The sequence below is a fragment of the Camarhynchus parvulus genome, chromosome 2 (assembly GCF_901933205.1).
Source record: "Camarhynchus parvulus chromosome 2, STF_HiC, whole genome shotgun sequence".
Taxonomy (NCBI): Eukaryota; Metazoa; Chordata; class Aves; order Passeriformes; family Thraupidae; genus Camarhynchus; species Camarhynchus parvulus.
The window spans coordinates 10,400,899-10,424,618 of NC_044572.1; the positions used below are offsets into that span (position 1 = coordinate 10,400,899).

The 23,720-nt window shown below is 40.6% G+C and overlaps 1 protein-coding gene across 5 annotated transcripts in view; it reads right to left on the reverse strand.

The window, feature by feature from the left end:
- DIP2C (disco interacting protein 2 homolog C) overlaps nucleotides 1–23,720 on the reverse strand; it is a 310,694-nt gene that overhangs the window by 12,228 nt on the left and 274,746 nt on the right. For 3 of the 5 annotated variants that reach the window (XM_030943864.1, XM_030943862.1, XM_030943861.1), the window contains 3 exons: nucleotides 18,634–18,663; nucleotides 16,875–16,936; nucleotides 584–641 (listed from right to left, as the gene is read on the reverse strand). In XM_030943864.1, coding sequence (XP_030799724.1) covers nucleotides 584–641; nucleotides 16,875–16,936; nucleotides 18,634–18,663 — 150 coding nt within the window. The remainder of the gene's footprint in view (nucleotides 1–583; nucleotides 642–16,874; nucleotides 16,937–18,633; nucleotides 18,664–23,720) is intronic. The other 2 variants (XM_030943865.1, XM_030943863.1) reach the window with 1 other exon arrangement.

The following is a 23,720-nucleotide window of genomic DNA, read 5'->3' on the forward strand; positions in this document are numbered from 1 at the left end:
ACTGCCAAAGTCCCTGATGCAATGGACATTCAGCAATGGATGGACTACAGAGGTGGATGCTGAGCCCTAGAACAGAAAAGGGAGCATCCTCTGAGCATGAATGTCTGCAAAGCCATGGACAGAAAGCTTTAGATGGGCACCCAGAGCACCAGAGGCTGCCCCTCTGTCCTCCCCCTGTCCCCAGAGCCATGCCCAGCAGGGACAGTCCCTCTGCAGGTGATCATTGAGCTCAGCTTTGGCCATCTCAGGCCAGCTCTCACTGCAAGTGGGTTCTGCATCGATGGCACTGCCTGCACCATTTGTCAGCTGCCTCAAGAATGACACACAGGGGATGAAAAACCTTCTTTTTGCATAAAAGAGGGAATTGATTTCTGCATAAAAGAGCAAGGCACAGGTACTGAGAGAGCAGTAATGCATCAGTTATTGCCATCATGCTGTAACCTCAACAGTAAAGGAAGGACATCAATCTGCACAGCTAATGGTGCCTTCCACAGTCCTACATTCATGTAAAAATGAACAGAAATGGAGATTTACTGAAAATATGACCATAGAATTGACACTTAAATCTTCTTTCAGTACTTACTTTTCCAGACTCCATGAGAGGCAAACTATGTGGAGATCCTCTTTCAACTAAACGAACTCTGTAAAATAATATGTATAATTCACAGTTGTGCTTATTTGCTTTTTATTAACATTTATTTCTGAAAGGAATGGTTAATAGTTGCAGAGTTTAATTTATTTTTGCAAGAGTTGAATCTTAAATCCTGTTATGTGAAACATAATCAGACCCAATATGTAAAATTAGTCAAAATTTACGGAGGGAAAATAATGAAAAAAAGATGTGTGTGAACTTTTTCTTAAATAATAAATTCTTCAAATGTAGTTGGTGCCTTCTATTGGTTTTTGATAGACTTTTGTAAATGGACTTCCACGCACAGATTTATTCATGACAAGAGGGATCTAAAATATTGATTTCCCACAAGAATGTCACAAAAGCCAGGGCACAGACACAAAAGCATGTGAGCTGAGTGAGCAACCACATTCCACAAGCAGCTGACAGCTAAAATCACAATCATATCAAAATAACTCATAACCTGGCCTCAGCTCCAAATCTGCATTTGCAATCTTTTAATTATTTTCAATGGACAATGGTTTATATATATTTTAATATTTAAAAAAATAATTTAATGAAAAATGTTATTACTGCTGAGATCAGATCCATTCTCAGAGTGTGACTTTCTCGTGCTCTCTTCTTTTTTTAGATAAGTTATTTCCCTACTAAGTGAACTGGAATGTCATCTCTCCTTCACTGTTATCATGGTCTGGGAGGAAATTTCTCATTTAACCTTAGAAAAGTACTCAGCAGGTTAGAATGAAAGAGACTCCCAAGTTCTAAAACAGCTGATGATTTCAGCCAGTACATGGCAAAGAAAATTTGGTAACATCTAGTTATTCCTGTATCCTAAGTAACTTAAAAGTTCTAACAACCATGGAAACCTTAAACTTCCCACTTTTGAACAATATCCATAATCCACTTAACCAAGCTAAATCTGGACTTGTGTCTGAAGAACTGTTCTCACCTCTTTCCTGCCCCCAGCTCTGGGCACCAGAAAGACAAAACCCCACAATACAAGATGCCTAAAAGCCAACCAAGAAAAAGGTAAAGATGAAACATCAGAAGACAAAAAACCAGACAGGAGCAGATGGGTGGAGACCTGGATCCCATTAAGCCGAGCATAAAACTGAGTCTGTTAGGAGCAGTCACAATAGATCTTTTTCTGACTGTTTTGAGGTCTTTTTATAGACAAAGCATGGCAGTGCTCAGTTTGGGAAAGGAGGGTTGAGACACAGAGAGACCTCAGCTAGAGGTCCCTTTGGAGAACAAAGCTTCGGCAAGTTCAGACCCTAAGCAGAAAGGAGATGGAAAAAGATCTTTCTCTTTTTTTTTTCTTTCCTCTATTTCTTTGCTCCAAGAGTCTTCTATAAAAGGTGAGACTGTTGAGGTCAAGGCAGGAATAGTGAACAGTGTTTTATCTGCAGTTCTGGGAACTCTCTCAACCTTGATGAATGGGGCAGGGCTAAGCCCTGAGATATTGCACATCGGTGTGAACAGCTCCTCTCACTAACAGAAAGATACAACCCAAACACTCAGGAATTTCAGACTTTTTCCCAAGTTGTGTTGAGAGGAAAAGGATGTGAAGTACTCTACAAGGGGCACTGCCTGGAGCAGGCACAGCTGGGCAGCTGCAGCCTGACTTACAAAGCATGTAACAGGAATCACTTTTAAACACTTGTTCAACTGCCACAAAACTCCCAGACCAAGCCTAAAGCCCTAATTGCCTTCTCTGTGAGTTACACTGATGCTATACTGACCTTGTTTACACTGTTGTGTTACATGTGTCACACATGTCTGTGATTTTTACATTTCCTGTTGAACTGAAAAGCTGCAGAGCCACCACTGGATTGATGGCAAAAGCAATGAAGCTCCAGCATCCATTTGTCCATGCAGGGACACAGACACAGGGCAGCAGAAATCCAGGCCATGGAGGCCTCTCTAGAATGTGTGTGTGCAAGGCTAAATTAATGCTGCTCCATAAAGGGCACATCTACAACAGCCACATTTGTGGCACAACATGGCAACCAAATGGCACACAACCACACAAATGGCAGCCAAAACATAAATATTTAGGAGTATTTGACAAGAGTTTTAAAAATAACTCTGTATATGTTGAAATGAAATCAAATATTGCAAAAGACAGCTGCTACTAATGCCTATGTATTTCTGCCTTTGTATATTTGTTCTGTCCAATCCATATCAGTCTAGAAATAGAGAATGCCTTTAACTGAGTTCTTCCAAACAACTGACATCTCCAATCTTTCAACAGGTATTTGCAGACAGGCAGCTACTCCTGGAAGAAATAGTCATCATCTCACCCACTTGGTACCTCCTTTAACAGAGTTATTTTACCTATTATTTACAAGGATTTGTGAAATTGAGAAAATCTTGGAAAAAAGACAATTTAGAAAACCTCAGCCACAAGCACTGTTAAGAGTGATGGTGGTCACTCTTAACACTCTAAAGGTCACTTAACACTCTGAAGGTCAGGAAGCACTTTATGCAATTTAAGACAGGTTTAAAGAGAATTCTGTTTGGATAATAGTAGGAAAACCCTCCAGGGCAGGACAAGTGTATGTCAGAACTGTCCAGCTGCCCAGAGATACTGGTGGCCTTTCCTCCTTTCCTGTCATTAAGACATGCCTGCATGAAGTGTTGCTGGACTACAGGCCTAGCAAAAATCACAAATAATAAAGCAAAAAATTCGATGGTCAGTGGCATGACTACTGGAAAAGAATCAACAGTGATAAATCAGACAATCCCCTCTTTGCTTTCAGCACCTGTGCTTCCCATCTTGTTCTTATTATCACTGGTGTATTCTTCTAGTTCCCTTCTCCACCTGTTTAGTTTAACCTTGCCTGATTTTTTAGCACATGGCGATCCACAGAAGGTGCAATTTCTCACTTTCCAGCTTTGTTAAACCTCTCCCACTCTGTGCTTCCCACCTCACATCCCTACAGAGTTTTCATGGCACTGCACTAAACATAGAAACAGCATTTCCTGCAGGTTTTCTGTGAGGCCCTCTTAGCACCCAAAACCCTGGATCCCTTTTAAAAAAGTTTCTGCTAAGCTCACAATTCATTGGGGAACACACTGTTAAACATCTAACAAATCCAAAAACAATAAAAAATGTTTTGCCACAGAGATATTTCAAAAAATATAAGTAAAATGTGAGATTCTGATGTTAGCAACTCTCATGTGCATTCCTAATTTTAAGTTCTTAGTAGTCTCATTAACTCTACTGTGACTAGATACTGTGAATAAATCATGGGCATTAGGCAATAATTTTTAAAAGGAGTTTTGTTGTGCCTCAACATAAAATAATTCAATTGTTCCCACTCTTCCTCAAGAGATTTCCCTTTTTTCACTGAAAAATGCAGACACAATCGAAAACTTCTGTGCTTCCCTCTTGAGCAAACAGCATCACTATCAAGGCTGCTCTGGTAGGCAAAATAAAAATGCAGAGCACTTCAGGGCCCATCAGACCCTTAAAAACAACACCCCTGAATTACCCAGGTGATGCTGGCAAAGAAGCACACAGCTCCCTGCAGCCTCCCTGGGACAATGGCAGCAATCCCTCTCCAAATTCCCAAATAATCCCAACCCACTCCCAGGCAGTGCAGGTCCAGGAAGGGCAAGTCCTGTTTGTCAGCAGTGCTCCAGAGCTCTTTGTTGGGAATGCAAACAATCTCTTACAAAGTGAGCCCAGAGCCTTCCTGCTGCTCTCTCCTGCTGCCCAGTCCTGCTGGGAAGGGCAGAGGAGAACATGGCACCAGAGCCAGACTGGCAAAGAGCCTGAAAATCAAGTGGATGGGAGAAAACAAAACATGCTGCCCTTGGGTGGGAAAGCCACTTCTGCACCTTCTGGTGGTTTGCAGCCAAGCTGAGAGGGAAAAACATAAATGAGCCACACAATGCAGGGCAGACACAGGGTTTCTCCCCCACTAAAATATCTGATTGGAGGGGGGGGACAGAGATGTTTAAGAATTGTTTCACTGTTGCAAAGCTACAACCAGGGATGATACACAATGAAACTGTAATATTTACCCAGAACTGTATAGAAGAGTATATTTTCCATCATTTTTTTCCAATGGTTCCTAAGAACATTTTCTTAAAAAATTCTCTCACTGGAGCTGTAGAGTTGAGAAAACTGTTTCAAAGTCTGGTTCCTGGGATTTAATGGGGAATGCAGCTACACTCCCAGTATGTGCCAACTTCTTTTCTTCTTACAATTTAATATGTTGAACATATTTCATCTTCTTTAAATCAAATACTTACTATAGAAAAGTAGGGCTGAAATCTGACTTCAGAACAGGAACTGGCCAGCTATAACTAACCAGGCACTGCCATCACTGTGCAGCAAAGGGGTATCAAAATGCAGCAACAATGTCTTTCTGAAACTGAAAATTTTGTTTATGCTCCATTTTAGATCTGGTTCATTTGGTGATGAAAACTCTCCAAAATACACTGCACAGCTTGCTGGTGCTCCTCACTAATCAGAGAGTTTTTCAGCAGAGCTATTAACTCTTGCCTTGGGAATCTGCAGGGGCTGGCACATGCAGAGTGGTACTGAGCAAGACTACAGTGCCAAAACTGGGCAATCCTTCAGAGCTGGCTGTGCTGCTGCTCAGAGAAAGAGTTTGGATTCTGTGATTTTAATAGAGATGGAAAGAAGCTATGAGGTCATCCAAGTCTTGCTGCCTGCCAAAAAAGGCTGCTCCCTGCAGTGCACTTTGAGTGCTTTGCCTACTTCTGTTAGGGTATTTCAAATGATGGGGCTTCTTCCACTTCCTTTCAGGGCTTATTTCTCAGCTGAATTTTATTTCAAATCCAGGAACCTTTTTCACTCTGTGATGCTTGGCATGCACCAGTCTCAGCTTCCTCTTATTATTTCTACCTCTCCACATCCAACTCAAAGGAGCTTTTCCCCAGTGCCCCTGTTCTCTTTCAATATAACTCATTGCCTTTTACCCTACCACTTGGCCAAACCCCACATCTCGAACTTTTGTCTTCCCTTTACAGCCATTCCCTCAAGCTGAGCCATGGTAATTGTCCTCTTCCTCCTTGCCTGTGTGCCAGCATCTTCTGTCAGCCAGGCTTGGGCACTCCCATCATGTCCAGCTCTGATTTCCCTGTCTCTCCCACCAACCCCTTCTGCCTGGAGCAGCTCTCACACCATGTCTCAGCTCTCACAGCATGTCTCAGCTCTCATCACACCATGTCACTTCACAGCCATGCCAGCTTGGAAGCCCAACTCTTTGGTTTCTTTCACACCAGCTGTTTTGCACTCGAATTTCTTTCAGCATCTGTTCTTGGATGCTGCCACTCTTGAAAACCTTCAGCAACAAAGCCTAGAGGAAGCCAAACAGGATGTGATGAACACATAACCCAATGTATTCAAGCCCCCTCCTTGCCCACAGACTTTCTGTGGCTGAAAGCAACAGCCAGTGGTCTCTGGTTTCATTCCAGCCCTGTTTCTTAAGTTTACCTACTGACCATCATCCTACATTAAAAATTAAACTTGTGGGGAAAAATTGGATATTTTCTTATCCTGCAAGATAGTGATGTTTTTAAAATTTCTCTGTGTTAAACTGGAACAAAGTTGTTAAATATGTACAGAAGTTGTAAATGGAATCTAAAAAAACCATGTGGCAGGTCAGAAAAAGAGATTATTTATGGGTAATATTTCAGGCATTTTGTTTTGTTTCAAAATTAAATGAATTAACTCTCCAAACTGAAAATTATTTCACCCACATCATGAGCAAAAAATAAAAACTTAATGTGTTTTGCCCACTTTGAAAACTTTTTCCTTAAGCTGAAAAGGATCTGCCCAAACTGACTCTTCTGAATTCAACACAATGGTCTTTTACAGTGAAAAAAGGGCCAACTACCTAATTCATTAGAAACTGTAACCAAAACCAAATTGCAAGGCATTTAATGTCAGAGACCTTTTATGTGGCTACATCCAGAGCACGGGGGCATCCTAGTTCTGACTCAAATCATAAAGAACTACTGCCATCAACAACACCTTTCAGATATGCATCAATGTCCAGCCTCAGATGGTGCTTGGATAAGGCTCCTGGTGGGACAGGGCTGCTGCAGCCTCTTCTCATTTTCTGTAGGTAACAGTGGGATCCTGGACTGGGTCAGGACTCGTTGACACTCAAGACTGTCAGTGCATTTTCTCTTTACTCAAACAATAAAATGTTTCTAAGTGAACGATTCCAGAATTAACAAGTCAATGAGCTCATTCAACCAAAAAAAGGAAATATGGATCAAACAACATAAGCTCTTCCTTCCAAAATAACAGGCAGGTTCAAATAACAAATCAGAAAAGTAGGGAAATTGCACAGCTGAACACAGGCTGAGAGGAAACTGTAGATAATGCAGACATTTCCCTGCATCATCCTGGTTTCCTCAGAGCAGATTTTCTCCTATCACATGATATATTCAAATAATGGATAAATACAACTGAGACTGAAAAGGGGCCTTGGGATTTAGGCAAACTTTAACCAACCAAATGAACAACCATTAAACTTTCTGTATGCTTAGGACATATTTTAATCCTGTTAATTTGATAATCAACAAGAATTAGCACTAAATCATTTCCTTTAATGTACAGGAATCCTTCACTATAAACCTAAATTACACTTCATGTGCCAAACTCCCTGAGGTCAAAAGCTAAGAGCTTCCAATCCTTCAGATGGCTGGACAAAGAAGCAGAAAAAGTTACACAATCATTTAATACAGTTCAGAAACTGCAAACAAATCAAAATGGGGCAGGAACTCTGGTTCAGGAAGGGAACACTCAAAGCTTCACAGATTAAAAAGCAATAACAATTTTATCGTAGAAGATTATGGGAATATGTAAAAAGGTTATGTTTGCTTTCAGCCTTCAAATGTTCAGCTGCCATCACACATTAAATTTGTTTAAATTACCTTGCACACTGTTTAAAGCACAGTATACAACTATTTCAAGAGAATGCAGTGGACCTGGACTCTGGAGAATTTGGTCTCCCACCTTGCACCTCAAGCACCATGAGGTGCAGCATCACCTTTCTCTGTGCTTCAGGCTCAGCTTTGCAAAACCAGGCATAAAGCTGCTCACAGCTGTTATCTTTTTACTCAGATTACAAACCTCCCAGGACATGGTGTTTATTACTAATTGTTTTTACAGCATTTTCATAATCACAGTTGAGATCTGATAATTCTCTTTAATGCAGTATGCTTTTTCTATTTTGTAACCCTTTGTCTTCCTAGTCCTAATCTCTAAAGAGACTTCACATACAGGGAAAAATTTAATTATAATGAACTTGGGATCTAAAAACATCCTGAGCTAATGGAATTAGCTTATTTGTTGCTAACAAATGATGGAAATTATTTTAACATTGCTAATAAAATATTCACACTCTACATTCCCACAATGTAATCAAACATGGAGTTTCTGAAATTGAGAAATTTTATTTAAGCTGTCCCCTTCTGTTGCTATAACCTCCAAATTTCCCACAATTAGCTGACTCAACCCACATTTTTGGGAAAGGATCTGCCCAAAGTTCTCCTCAACAAGAACCAGGGGCATTTCCTGTGCATGGAACACCAACACATGAAGTTATTTTCTCAGTTCAATGAAAACTGCAGGTGAGCACTCAGAAGGAAAGGTCAGCAGCGCCATGAGCAGCAGTGCCTTGTACACCTGCAGGCACTGAAAAGGGACTGTCCTGTCACAGGAGACTCCCTGGGAACCAGGGCTGAGCTTCTTGAGACTCTTGGCTTACACAAGTTCATCTTCTGCTCACAGACACTTCCATTATGTGCCATACTAAAAAGGACAAGCTAGAATTGAAGCAACATATTAAGATCCATTGAAAGGAGCTATTTAAGAGGGTATCACATCTCTAACCAAATTAGTGTTGTATCATATAAATAAAGAATGCTTTTACTATCCAGAGCTCTCCTTCCCAAGCCCAACCATTCCTTCAGTTTTCCTTCAGCCAAAGATTTCACTGACAACAGGAGCCAAGTGAGTGCCTGAGGCTGGCAAGCTGGAGTGGGTCCCAAGGGTGACAGAGCCCATTTCCCAGGGGTAACTGGCAGCACAGCACCCTGTGCTGAATTATTTGTCCCAAAAACATGACAGTGTGTGGCATGGCAAAGGCCCTGTCCTCCTGCAAAGGCTGGCAGGAGAAGAGGGGAACAGAAAGGGGGATGGAGAGCACATGGGAAGCTCCATCTCTTACAGCACAGCACAGTCTGTGGCTAGAGCTGCAGGAGCTACAAAGCCTTGTTCCAAATCTTACATATATTCATTATTTCCCCTTCCAAAGCAGATGCCTTGTGAAATGCCCTCTAAGGCAGCAATGTGGGAAAGCTGCACATTTTCCTCCACTGCTGAAACAGCAAATGCACCCTATGCTGATCACTTGGCACTTTTAGAGAATCAGTGTTTACCATTCCATTAAGAGCATGTACCAAAATGAAGGAAAGCAAATTGTTTCAGAATATGTTATCTCTAAAAATCAAATACATAATACATCTTACTTGCATAAAAAAATGGAAGAATCAAAATTCCATTTTATTTAGACATTCCTGCAACTGTGCAGCTAGACTCATGGCAAAGTCTGGGAGAGAGAAAGAAGGAAGTATTGCCTTTAGGCAACAAAAAAAAGGAAGACTTTTTAATAAATCTTCCTCAGAAATCTGAGCAGCCAGCTTGTTTTATGTATTTCCAGGTTCCATGAGAAGCATAATTGAAAGAGAAGGACCTGTAACACCAAAGAAACTCAGTACACTTGGAAATGGAAAATCCTTTTTTTTAACAGTGTCAGACACTCTTCAGGAATAAATATGTTGGTGTATTTTAATAAATTGGAAATGTAATAAGTAGTGAAATTCCCAAGAATTTTACTGAAATTTTATAATTTCAGCAAAACTATTGTCACACTCAAAAACTACTTTGTCAAAACAAAAATGGAACCATTTTCCATCTAGTTTTTTTACTCATACTAGAAGAATGACATGCAAATGCTGCTTGCAAACAGTAACACAATAAGTGTACAACTGCAGTACACTCACCTTCCTGGAAAACTACAGCTTTTTCTTTTCCCTTTGTCTTACTTGATACACAGGACAGTATTCTCTTTCCTCTAAGCCATCCAGGGAAATATAACTGGAATTTCTTGATTTGTAGTTAAACTATGCTAAACCACATCCTCTCTCAAAAACCATATTTGGAGCCAACTCTTATTGTCCTGTTCCACTAAAACCATGATAAGTTTTTATCTTGAAGATGATTTTATCAAGGAAAAAATGGGCTTGTGTCAAGGGAGGAAATACTTCAGTGACAAGTAATCTTGCCTTGGAAAGCACAAAAAATTACTTTGTAGGGCTCTCACCCACCGAGTTCTTGGACATTTCTCCCTGTCTTCTGCCCTGCACAGAAGTTGTGCTATGCCTGGAGACATGAGGCAGCTTTCAAAGCTCTTTAAAAGGTGCATTTACAAATTTGGTTATAACTCTGGATCCTCATGGGTGAACAGTACAATTTCTTCAACAATATTTGCTCCTCTTCAGTTTCCCAGGCCATCAGTTTTATTCCTAATCACTGACTATTCAGTGTACAGAGATTAAACAAGTTCTCCTGATGCAATCAGAACAGCAAGGGAGAATCTTTGCTCCTCTCCAGACAGACTGGGAGTTCTCTGAGCCAGAACTGAGTGTTCACATGATGCTTATCAGCCCAAATGAACTTTTCTTTCTGGGAGATTTGTTTCCCATAGATCAGAAACAATTCCAAGGGGATTTTTGAGACAGCAGTGTTTGCATGGCAGAAAGAAAGCACAATGCTGCTGAAAGGCCAAGGCTGTATCTTCTCCTGAGGAAAAACATGAAGAAGAAGGAGGGCTTTGCCAGTACCGTGACAAACAGCTTATACTCACACACAAGATTCTGAAAGCTAATAGGCAAAATGCCTAAAAGCCAGGCAGTTCTACAAAGAGTCCTCAAAACCAAACTGCATAATTTCTTTTTGGAAGTCTTTGAGGGACTCAGGTTTTATTTTAAAGACCTCAGGCCCTTCTCTCAGCCGAGTTACTTCTACCGACTCCATAGGGGTGCAAATCTTTACACTTTCATGAAAAAACTGTTTCTGTGATAACAGAAAAACATCCAAACAGCTAAAGCAGCCCAAAATTACAAAACATTATGGGTGATGTGTGGAACTTGGAGTTGGAGCCACCCATATGAGAACATCCCTGAAGCTCAGGGTGACAGGAATGGCAGTGCTGGAGGTAGCACTTGGCAATTCCATTGGCAAAATGAGCTTGTTGTGCCTAAAGCCCTCTGAGGACAATGATATGGGAGGTCTGTTCTGAACAGTCCACCAGGCATGTGGAACTTTACACCTCAAAACAACCCATGCCCTCTGCCTACAGCATCTCCCTGCAAGGGAAACGCTGGCTGGGTGTCACAGAGGGCAGGGATGGATTTTAACCACCCCTCTGGACCCCACACAGTGAACACTGAGGACTTTGATTTTCTCAAACCTTGACTGGGCTCTGTGTGCTGTAAGCCACTGCAGGAGCTGGAAAAGCCCTGCTCCCCCAGCACCAAGGGAGAAATCCTCAGAGCTTCTTTCTGCTACTATTGCCCAAAGGCTTTCAAATAGGATTAATCAATTAAATTTGCACAAAAGGTGACTATTTCACTGTCACTTGCTATTAGCAAGTCTCCTTCTGACAAACCTCCCCCTGCCTGTTCTCCTCCTGTGTGAATATAAAATGTTCCCCTGCACACCCTGGCTGTGCTACAGAGCATTGCTGGGGCTACAGCTCACTAAAAACTCAGCTAAGGAGTTCTTTGGTGTGGTAACCCTGTAATAAAAGTATTTTTCAAGGCAGATGGAGGAGAAGTGGTTGAGAATAAGGGAAAAAGGCTCCTGGGGCTTTGCTGTTTGGTATTACCCTAAACAATGTATACATAACATGAAAGTTTCAGTAAAATGCAGAGAAGGATAAACAACTGACAGCCATAATAAAAGGCTATTTATCTGCTCCTGCATGAAGTCTGAAATGCTGGAATATATTAAAATGAAGCCAAAGCCTTCACTGATTCCTTTTGACAGAGCCTGGATTTGAGACTGGGCTCAGAATATAGGCAATCTATAAAAATAAATTCTAAGTAACTGTTTTCTCATTTCTTTGAAATGCTACAAGTGCTCCCTTCTTTTCTTGAGGAATGAGATTCAGAACTGCCATTCTGAAAACAGCTTTGCCAAGGAAACAATGTCTGAGCAAGTCTGAAGGAAGTTCAGAGATCTCTGAATGCTCTTGGAATCCAAAAGAAAAAGTAAGATTTGTTTATTATTTTTAGTACAACACACAAATGACCTCCTAAGAAATTTATTCTGCTAATGACAGACTAAGTATATAAAAGGTAATTTTTTAAAGAGCTACATTAATTTGCATCAGTCCAAGAAGATGTCAGTGGCCACATGGGAAAAGACACCTATTTTGTACAGCTCCACATACTCCTTGTTTAATAAAGAGAGTAATCAGGTTAAAATAATTGTTCTAATGATGGAGTGGGAGAATTTCAGTGAAAGACTGTGGATATCATAAGCCATAAATTGAATAATAGCCAGACTGACAAATTAACAACTTGAACCCAAATACATCCTTTTGCTTCTGGTCTGTTTGGCAATATCCCACACCTGGATTTGAGCTCCTCTTTGGTGCCAGCTGCCTCACCATGTCTGTCTATCTCAGCAGCTCACCATTACATGTAGCTCAAAAGGAGCTCTAGTAAACCACAAAAGAGTTTAATAAATTAATTTTCCATCTTTATTACCCTACAGACTTAACTAGATGAAACTGAATAATTTAAAAGATCATTTCATGCACCTATTATTCCACCAAAGGGTATACTGCAGTTTGAAGACAGGATAAGATGGGAAAGGATGTCTGCATGTGTGAAACCAGAGATGGCATCAAATAAAACAGAAAACTGTTTACCAGCACTGGCTGAAAGTCTTCATTCTTGCCCAGTTTGATATAAAATGTCAATGCAGTGCAATAAACAGTTTAAACACAATTTGTAGTCAAAATAAGGGGGAACTATCTATGAGAAATGCATGCAAATGGTATCTGAATTTTCATCAATACATTGGTGACTTGGTTAGTGGCTCTCTCCCCCTGGGAGTCCAAGCCTCCACTACATCAAAGCTCCTAAGTTGTCACTATCTGCTACTGAACAAGAAGACTGGTCACTTTTTATCTGCTTCTGGAGGTAGACAGATTGCAATGAATATGTTTCCTTTTACTTTTCTTATCCTTTTAAAAATAAACTTCAATATCGAAGTAGATCTTTCCTTGCTCTGCTTAGGGCAGAACAGAGGTTTTCTTTTTTTTTTTTTTTAATGGATAAAGTTTTGATCTAGAAAAGAATATTAGGATGCAAGGGGATGTTTATCTTTACAGGATTTGCATGATCTTCTTTAGGAGAAGATCAATGATCTCCCTCAGCTGTCACCAGATGGTTCCTTCAGCTCACTATTTAAAATTCCTGAGGAAATTCTCTATAAAACATTTAGAATATGAAAGGTACAGATACCTAGGAAAAGAAATTCCTATGTTAAAACTTTGAGAAACAATTCAAAGCAGTAGAAATATTTCAATATTTTTAATGTAATTTCATTTCTAAATCATACCTGCTGGTTTCAAATTCAAGGTAATTTCAATATATGTATTATCAGCTTAAAACAGTAACCTTTGAAAACAGCTCTAAAAAAAGTAAGTGTCTAAAAAAAGTAAGGTTTAGATGTTTACAAATATACTGAAACATTTGAGAATTTCTGACCTGCTGCAGAACACTTGAAAATTTTTTTGCCCTGTTGATGGGAAAGAAAGATTTAATTTGGTTTATTCTCAGTTTGATGATTTGGCTTGTTTTGCCAATAAATAGCTTTTCTACCAAAAACTAAGCTGCTGTTAAGGATGAAGAAGCTGGGAAATTTTTATTTTAATATCAGAAATGTGGTTTTTGCTGGATATTTTATAAGCACAAGTGCATATTGTTTTAGAACAATCCAGATACAAGGGATGGTTGGGCTTCAGATTTACATCTTTACTGTACAAAAGGATGCAAATGCTGCAAAAGCCACCATCTTTCAAGTATGTGGTGCTTTGGCATGATGAGAAAAGGCTCTTGTTCTCTCACTCTTTTATCTTCCAAGCACTTCTCAGCTTTTAGCATATTTAGGCACCTTGTGCTTAACCACCTGAGAAGCTTTCTGAGGAGAGCATGACTGGCCAAAAATATGATGGAACAGTCTGACAACAGGCCTTTAGAAGCAGGACAAGACTCTGCATATTTATTCCATTTATTTTCCCTTTTTTGTGGGGGAGGGGGAATAAAATGGCTTTCCCAGAGGCAGAGAAATGCAGCAAAGACCTGAGCAGGTGCTCCTGCCCAGAGCTCTGCTGCCTGTCCCTCCCTGGGCATGCCCTGGGCACACAGAGCTGCACAGGGGGCAGCAGCCAGGAGCCTCTGAGCCATGCTGGAAGCATAAATCCACCTCTGGAAGCATTAATCCACCTGCTGGAAGCATTAATCCACCTCCTCTGTCCCTTGGACCTGAGCTAAGCTCTGTGGCCCCTGCAGACTGCACTGCTCTGCACTGCAGGGACACATCACCCACCTGGCAGATAACTCAGGAGTCCTCTGTGCTTTACTAAAAGCCTCTGTGGGACTTGCCTGTCTTTGCTCACTCTTTCCTCAGGCCATCCTGAGCACACCCTGATTTGTGGAAAATCAGTAAAATTTTGAGTACAATGATACTGTCACCACCAGCAAGCAAGCTGTATATTCTTGCTTTTTGTGGTACTTAAATTCCAAAACCAGGAGTCTAATGTCATTTGAGACAGCTCAGGGTGCCTGGGACACTCCTTGGGACTCACAAACACAATGGGACTCCACGTGAGATGCTACTTGAGCAGCTGGAGCACCCAGAACTGCACTAAAAGCTCACAGCCAGGCAGTCAAACCCTTCTCCAGTGCCAGAACTGATGCCAGTCACTGACCCCGTGGCTGCACCCTTGGCACAAGTTTCCTGAACCTCCAGGTGAGCCCAGGACTATGGCCAGAGTCCCAGCAGCTAAACTGAAGCTGTTAGCTCAAAACCACACAGGGACACACACAAAAAGGGGTTTGAAAACTTCTACCCTGACCTAAGAAGCAAATCATCCAAATCCAGGGGGAGCTGGGAGGGAAGAAACATCTAGTTAGGTCAACCAACCACCCCTAGATCTCCACACACCTAGCACAGGTATTTTGACCTGAACACCCACAAGAAAATGACATTTTCATGAGCTGTAAAGTGCACAGCATATAATTACCAGATGAGCTTGAAATAGTGGTATTGAAACTGATTATTAATTTTTATGGATGTGAACAGGGTTTGAATAATCTCAAAGAGATGAACTACAGCTGTTTTTTGAAGCAACTAAAGAGTGTTATCATGCCCAGAAAAAAAAACATATGTTCAGTCTGTTTCAGACCCTGAAAAATATCTTCTAAAATACAAATTATGAAAAACATTTTCTCGCATTAAGTGTACAGTGTAAAATGTTCATATTGTTGGGGGACTGGCTGGCCTGCACAGACTCTGTGGGTTGCTACTCTGTGGTCTCACAGATATCTACAGGGATCTTTCAGATACTGCTAAGTAATAGGGACATTCAGTTCCACTAAAATGGTTAGAAACAGCAAGTGTGAAGGGACTATGTCAAATAGAGTTGTTTTCTCCCTTAATTTATGACCCACTAATCTAATTCCAAATTCTGCAGGACTGGGTAAATGAGGCACAACTTTAAACCATCAAATTAAAATCTACATTACCAGCTATGAGAACCAGCTCTAAAGATCATCTTTCATGTTCTGTAGAACTAGTCACTAAATATAAATTAACACACTGAAAAGCCTGATCTTGGTGATGATGCTTACTTCTCAATGACATGCTAAGGCAGGGAAATAGTATACCCAGGGTTTATGCAACTTTCATGAAGAGTAAATCTTAATTCCTCTCTCTAAACATATTTTTTTAATTATTTATAATTTTTACTGACTGTGAATGTTACATTCTCTTTCTATAGAAAAGGCCTTTTTTCTGCATTGATTATGACTGTGGACTCTGTCTCTACACTACTGAACTTGCTGGGCCAGGAACACTGAATTTCTGTGGCTGGTTTATGCAGACAGTAGTGTCCCAAAGGACAGATCAAACCTAAGTGTTATTATCTGAATCACTGTGTGCAAAAGGAATAAAGAAATCATGAGTCAAACATCTTGCAGCTCCTTTCTTCTACCTGCCAAACTCCATGTGCAACAAGAAAATACCTACATGTCTATCTGACCTAACTACCAGTGGGTAATTGGGGCCTCCAGTGCCCTTTGCACTTTGATAGAACCAAAGGTGGGGGGCAAATTCTCTCTTAAGCTTTTGAGAAGGATGAAAGAAAAAGAACAAAGAAACTCCCAATTTGGATAATGATTTTTTAAGAGAACCAGGACTGTTAACTGAATGTTCACCTTTTCCAGAGTTCATAGAAAACTCCTTGGTTTGTTACAGTTCTGTAAAGAGACTCACAACCAGAGTATTGGAAAAATTAAATATCCGTGCATGGGTATTTTTTAAAATGACACCTGAGATCTCAAGCTTGCCTCCAACCACTAAGTGATAAATTTTATTTCTCACTCCTTGTATACATATCTAACACTCAAGAAGGAACTGAAAAATACCCACAACTACAGAATGTGGTTGCTCACAGTGGCTGAAGCAAATAATCCATCCCCTCACAGTCCTGCAGGATTAAGAACTGCAGCAAACCCACCATGATCTCCTGACAGGCAAAGAGCTGCCAAGGCAGGAGAAACACTCTGTGAAGCCAAAAAGCCCAGCAAGACTTCAGTTTGTGGGGACTGGCTGGGCTGCACCACCTGAACACAAGTGTCATGAAATCCTGGTGGCAATAAAGGCAAGGAATCTTCTTAGTCAATGCTGTAGCGATGTTAGATGTCTCAGTTTTACCAGAGGTAAAATTAATTAACCAATATAATGTCTGTGTCTGCTGGCTGGTAGGAGGCAACACAAATAATTTATTATTGCAATGGCTTCCAGGGTCCGTGGGGTGTGCTGTAAGCAGCTTTCTTCCTAGAAACTCTGTTAATTGTGTGTATTAGAGAAAAAGAAAAAGGTGGTTCTGACCTGTCATGCCTCAGTGCCCTCATATCAACATACACTGTGGTGGGATCTGGTCCAGATGTTCCCTGCAAACAACAACATCAGCTAATCAGAACCTGAGGGCTGCGAGGAGAAAACAGCTTTACCCCCCAAATAACCAAACATTCATTTCAGTGCTAATTATGCTAATCAAATGACAAGTTATATTTAAGGTATTCATCAATCAAAGCTCAGCTTTACAGAACCAGAACAAGCACTGGATAAATACCTACCATCAGGTACTTGTCACCTTGGAGCTCAGAAAAACATCAAGCAGTCAGACTACTTAACCAACACATGTCAACAGAGGTTTTATTTGCTACAAAAGGCCAAGTAATCAGCACATGGATACATACAAAAAATGTTAAACACGTTTTGCCATATAAAGGAAGGCGGAAATTGCTGAGGAGACACAGTTTAATGGCAGAAGCACATGGTCAGGAATGTGAAGCATGGTTTACTGAGTCTTCTATACATGCAACAGAGAATATACTTGAAGCTAAAGATAGTAAAGGTAGCACGCATGACATGACCCAATCTGGACTGAAGGTCTGTTGAGCAATTATTCTGATCCTTTTCAGTCTTCCACTGCATAATTCAAACCCTTGCTTTATGTCACAATATTTAGCTACTTGAAAAAGGGCAGACTAATTTTAGTTTCCTTTCATGCAGAGATGATGCAGTCTTTGGGCCTTTCCACCCACAGCTTTTCTGCAGTTTTGCAGCCTGCTATGATCTGCCCTTATCCAAAACTTCAAACTCATCACCACTGAACATCATGTGAATTCTCAATGCTCCAAGCTAGGGCTCTCTTCTCTGCTGCAGACCTCATGCTACTGCTAAACACAAAGCTAGAAGAAAAGCACAACTTCATTCTGGAACGCTGGCACGTTGGAAATTTTCTTTTCAGCAGAGGAATTCTCCTAAACCTGGTGAACTCCAGATGCACAAACTCCTTTAGCAGTTATTTAGATGTCTACTACTTAAACCAGAAGGCAGCATGAACTCCTAGTGATTTCTGTCCCATTTGGGATGCATTGTAGAGTATAATTCTTCACACTAGGAATGTCTAGGGCTAAATGTTACATTTTTGCAATGGTGGCTGATCGTTCCACAATTTTTTGGGCACTAAAAGTTGCAGCCCAGACCCACAAATATCTAATTGTTGTATTTATGGGGGAAAAGTGTTACCACTACCAATTGTTACTTGCTGAGGAGGTACTGATCATCACCCACCACCAGAGGAGAACAGAGTAATAGAGCTGCACATGCATGTTAGCCTCTTTAGCTTGTTATACACAATACAAGGTACAAAATCCTCTCTAGCTATTAACGACATGATTTTCAATCTACTGGTAAACTCAGCAGTGTAACAGACTAGTGCTGAGTGGAGAACTTATTTGAAATATATGCAATGTTGAAAAGAAAAAAAACAAAACCAAGGAAAAATTGGTTCTCTTTAAAAATAAAACTAAAGCTGATTTGTATTTGTAAAATAATGGAAACAGTCAAGTTTGAAAATCAAAGACAATCACTATGGTATTTATTATTTTCAGCATGAATGAAATAGTTACAATGGACATCTGATATTTGATGAAACCTGCATCCAGATAAAGATATACTGGACTTATTTATAATTTTATAGAAGGATCTGAAAATCCCCAAATCTCCAGACTCAATTTCTAGTCTGTCCCACTGTTGGAAGCTGATAGGTGGGTATTGAGGGAACACGAAAATCCCCTACCTGCTCGGCCAGCTTCCCCAGCCTGTGAGGCTATAGCAGCAGGAATAGCAGGGATGAGGGAGAGAAGGAAAGAAGGTAACACAAGACGAAAATAATAATAAAAAATGGGAATGAAGGGTGGGAGAAACAAAAGAGGAGAATGCAAAAAGCAGGGAGTAAAATAAAAAGAAAAACAATGTCAAATACAGGAATTTTACAAATTAACCATTATACCATTAAAGGTTAAAAAAAGTAAAAAATGAGGTGTCAACATTTTAGTAGAGCAACAGAAGAGACAGCTGTAGACTGCTAACCTTGGACAAACAGATTTAAATGGTTTTAGGACACTACAGACAATGTTGTTAGTGGAAAACACGTGTCTAGCACACTGATTTTTTGTTATTGCTGGTTTTGGTTTTTAAGTCATTAAACATTATGGCCCTCCTATTTTAATGCACTTTATTCCATTGAGAATTCCAGGTCTGCCATTTTACTATTAACAGAAGTTTGTAAGTGATGTCCTCTGGAAATCAAAAGTAAGCTCTCTTTTTGGAAAAAAAAAAAAAATTAGTATACAACAGACAAAGATACTTACACCTTCTTGCATACAGATTAACCTGATCCTAAAGTGAAATAAAATCAAGGCTTGGTGCATAATCTAACTACTGGAAGATCATAAATAAATGGAGTAACTTCAGAGCCCAAGAAGTCTTCATTCCTATTTGTTATGGTAAACAGTGTAATACACATAAAGAACAGTAAAATTTAAAGTTGATAAAAACCCATCAGCTGTCCACCATGACTGATAACTCAGCAAAGAGACAAAAAGTCCTCAGTGGTGAGTAGTCCCAAGGCACTACCATCACATGGAGTATCCAACACCAGATGGATGCTGTGGGATTTGCCCTAGGACATGTGAAAACAAACAGCTCTGAAAGCCCTGGCATCCCACATTCCTCTCACCAGACTCCTGAATGCCAGCAGAGTTAAAAGACTGCAGGAAGCTGCCACAGCAGCACCTTGAGACATGTCTATTTTGGATGCAAAGGAAGATGAAACATTTAACAAAAACAGGATGGATCTTCTTATTGCACTGATGCCCCAAAATGGTATTACTAATAATCCAGGCTGAGCACTGCAGTGTAACTGCAAGAAAGCAGGAGAATCACTGAAATCCAGCAGTTATATAATTCATTGCCTGTAACTATACTGCAGGTGCAGAAAGGACTTTGACAGTACCAGAATCTCATAGGGCTTTTAACTATGCTTGAGAAATAGCAGCTGAATTATCAGCAACGTCCTTCTGTGGCCTGTTGCAGTTGAAATACTCTGAAAAGTATTTCAGAGGAAGCAGAGTCTAAGCCAAGACCAGAATGACTGACTCAATTTGTCTGTGCACATTTATTTTGAGAGACAGAGATAGAGAGCATCTGTTATGCTGGTAACAGGGAAAAAACAACACAACTTCTGGAGTATCTGATATTTACTTCGGATAAGCCTGGTAGTGTTCAAGAAAACCAAATGGGACATAAAGAATTTTCTGTCTGAAAATGGGTCTATCATAAGTCACATCTCTTGGACTAAATAAATCTCTGCCCATGCACAGGCTGCCGCTGTCGAATCATCCCTGTCTCAGCAAATCTCAGCAATATGCCAGGTTTTTATTCTCTGAATGTCAAAACTGCTTGAATTGGTACTTCTTGTAGTACCAGAAGTACTGCTTGAAGTATCACCCCAGCTGGTGGTACTGCCTGAAGTACCTCAGTGGTACTGCTTGCAGTACCACCCCAACAAGTCAGCTGCAGGGCTGCCCACGTGCCAGGACTCAGTGCACACCTAATTTCCACTCAAGTCAAAGGCCAAGCTGCATGCTCTCCCCTACTTCCCTCTCCAAAGTTAAAAATCAGGAACTAGGCTATCAGAAATCCTAAAGATTTAAAAAGAACTGGTTTTTTGGGTTTTCATTTAACTGCCTAAGGATGTGGCCTCAGTATTTACTCTGAGTCTGCTTCTGTTCCAGCGATGCTCAGAAAGGAGATTTTGGTGAGCACTTGGCAATGTCACCCACGCAGGCACAGCGGCTGGAGCTGTGAAAAGAACTTCAAGGCATGACTCATAGCAAAGGTGGGAAAACAGAATCTGAGGGAGCTCACCCAGAGCTGTAGTACATTGCTAAGTGTGAATCATACCTCTGACACAGTGCACGGTCTCCTGTGGCACTCTTTGCAGACCTACCCTTTATTACTTTTAATATGGAAGATCCTCAGAGAGTGGGATCTGTCACTAAGTAAAACGAAATAATCTTCATGCCCTAAACTAAGTAACAAAGATTTCTTTGCTAGACAGTGAGGAAAGTTCTATTTCATGTAACTTCAGCCATTAAGGAAGAAAGTGTGCAGGATAAGGTAGGAAGGATCTCCTGATGGTGATGGATCCCATCCCCAGATGGGGGCCTGAGATGTCTCTTGAAGTATTTCTGTGATCCCACAAATTATTGATGGATATGGGATAACTCACCTAACCTTGCAGCCTCACTCAGAGGAGATAGAAAAGAAGCATGATGAATCCTGCTCTCCTTAGCTTGGACAGATTTGTTAGTACATTTCGAGGGTTAACTAAGGAAAATTAACAACTTCTAGAAGTTCTCCCTCAACTGAAACTGAGTAGCAGGTTGAATAAAATGAAAATATTTATTCCAAGTGTTTAAATGGAAATCAGCTAAAATCCTAGAGAACCATCTGTGCTGTTGTAAGAAACCAGCTACTTTTCATATCTATTTTTCTCTGTCTTGAGAATGCTAAGATACTAGTTAATGAGAATTAAAATATGCTACATTCAATCTTTTCATCTCACTAATCCCTGGACCATTATCTGTGACTATACAGCCATAAAAGGTCAGATATTAATAGCATTTAAGTGCCTAAAGATGGAGGGAATTATTTATTTTCAAAAGCACATCTCTAGAAATCTAGTCTGCAATGACTACATCAAAGAAAACACTAAATTTGCTCTCAGTTTGAAAGGAAATGAATACAAATGACAATGCTTTAGTCTGTCAGTGATCACAACCTGGAAATTAAAATAATATGGCAGACTTAGATTCTTTTGTACCAAAGAGATTATCACAATGATTGATTTTTCAAGGTAATCTTTAATAAAATGCTAAATTCTGCTGCACACACAGAGACACACAGAATCACACACACACAGATACACCCACATGGACATACACAACTTCCTCCTCTTCTTTTTGGAGAAGTGAACTGTAAACGCTTTCTGGAAGAATCAGGATACTTTTCCCTTTAAACATTTATCCATAAAATTGGAGATCAAGAAGGTATCAAAGATATCCAAGTAGTATTAGAGGTAGCCCACAGAGAAGAAACCTGGGTAAGGGTCAGTAGCTGAATCCTGAGATATGTTTAGTAAGGTGAGTAGTAGATACATATTTTAGAAGCACTGCAGACCAGGCTGGATCACCATTATCCCTGTGGAAGTTGGTGTTCCAGGAACCACGTGCTGATCTCATAGATGACATAACTTGGAACAAAAAAGCAAAGGCAGATGCTATTGACTCAGATATCTTGAGAAGCAGTTTTATGCAGTGTGAAGAATCCAGAAATCATAACCCATTTCTGGAACATATTGGAGACAATACTAACTGCAGGAATACTGTAGATGAGGGATTAAAATTTAATTTGATCCTCAGTTGAGAAAACAGAATAGCCCACAAGCTATTCTGGAATACCACTAGCCATGAAGTTCCAGACAATTTGGAAAGAGCATTCAATCTAATTCAGTATCCAGTCCCTGGCAATGTCTACTGCCAGATGCTTCAAAACATGTCAGTCTCTATCTTTACAGTCTCCACCAAAATAACATGTTTTGTGGTGATGCTTGCAAGTAAAACCTTTAGTAATTTTTTGAGCATCTTTAAAAGTTGCCAAAAAAGCCTCAGCTCAAATGCTTCAAAAACAATTCTGCTTGGGAAGATAATGTTGCTACATATAGCCTGTCCTGAAGTGGCTTTTCTCCATCCCAGCCACACCACTCTTTAGGCAGTGTTTGGCTTTTAGTTTGTCCTATGGACTGAGATGCCACATTTGAGTAGATCTCAACAAGGCCTGACATTAAGCTACACAATCAGCCAGGCTGTTTAACCATCTCACTCAAGGCTCTCATTCTGTGCTGTTCCTAAATCCATAGGCACTATCATTGCCAATATTCCTTCAGATATTTAGCCAATTTTACAGTTTGATTCAATGACTCTTTCAAGAATTTCTGTAAAGAACCATCTAAGAAGCAATCTTCAGCTAAGGGGTTAACACAATCAGAAGGCAGATATACATAGCCAAGCCATAATCCAGCCTAACTCCATGCTGATTAAGCCTTCCAGTTTCCCTGAGTGTAGCCACTTCCCTGTATGTTTGCAGTGGGTTGACCCAGTCAGCAGCTCAGGACTCACCCAGCTCCCTGTGGGACAGGGAAAGCAAAGGAAGAGCAAAAGTGAGAAAATCCACAGGTCAAGATGAAAGATGAAGACAGTTTAAGGAGAGAAGGAAAGAAAAACCCAAGTGATGCAAAAGCAATCATTCATCACTGCCTTTCAGCAGAACAATGCCCAGCCAGTCTCTGAGCTGCTTTGGAAGACCAACCACCCTTTTTCTTTAATGCTGAGCATGACATTACGGGGTATCCCAGGTCAGCTGGGGACAGCTTTCTTGGCAGTGTCCCTTCCCAGCTCCTTTCTCCTCCAGCCTGCTTGCTGGAGGGCAGTGGGACAGTGGGGCAGGGGACACAGAGAGAAATGGGGACAGCCCTGGTGCTGTGCAAGACTGGTCAGCACAAGCCACTGGTGTGCTTCCAGCACTGTTCAGTCACAAATCAAAAACAGGTCCTCACAGGCTGCTATGAAAAACATTAAATCCCAGGCAGAACAAGCACAGTGTTACTTCCAACAGGCCACACTTTGATATTGCACCTGGCTTACTGCTCCTTAGTGTTATCCCATGATTTTATTATTTGTCCTGAATTAAGGACTTATAAGTGAAGTGACCACCATGACCCATCCAGAGATTGGTGCACATCTAAAATGGAGAATTTCATTA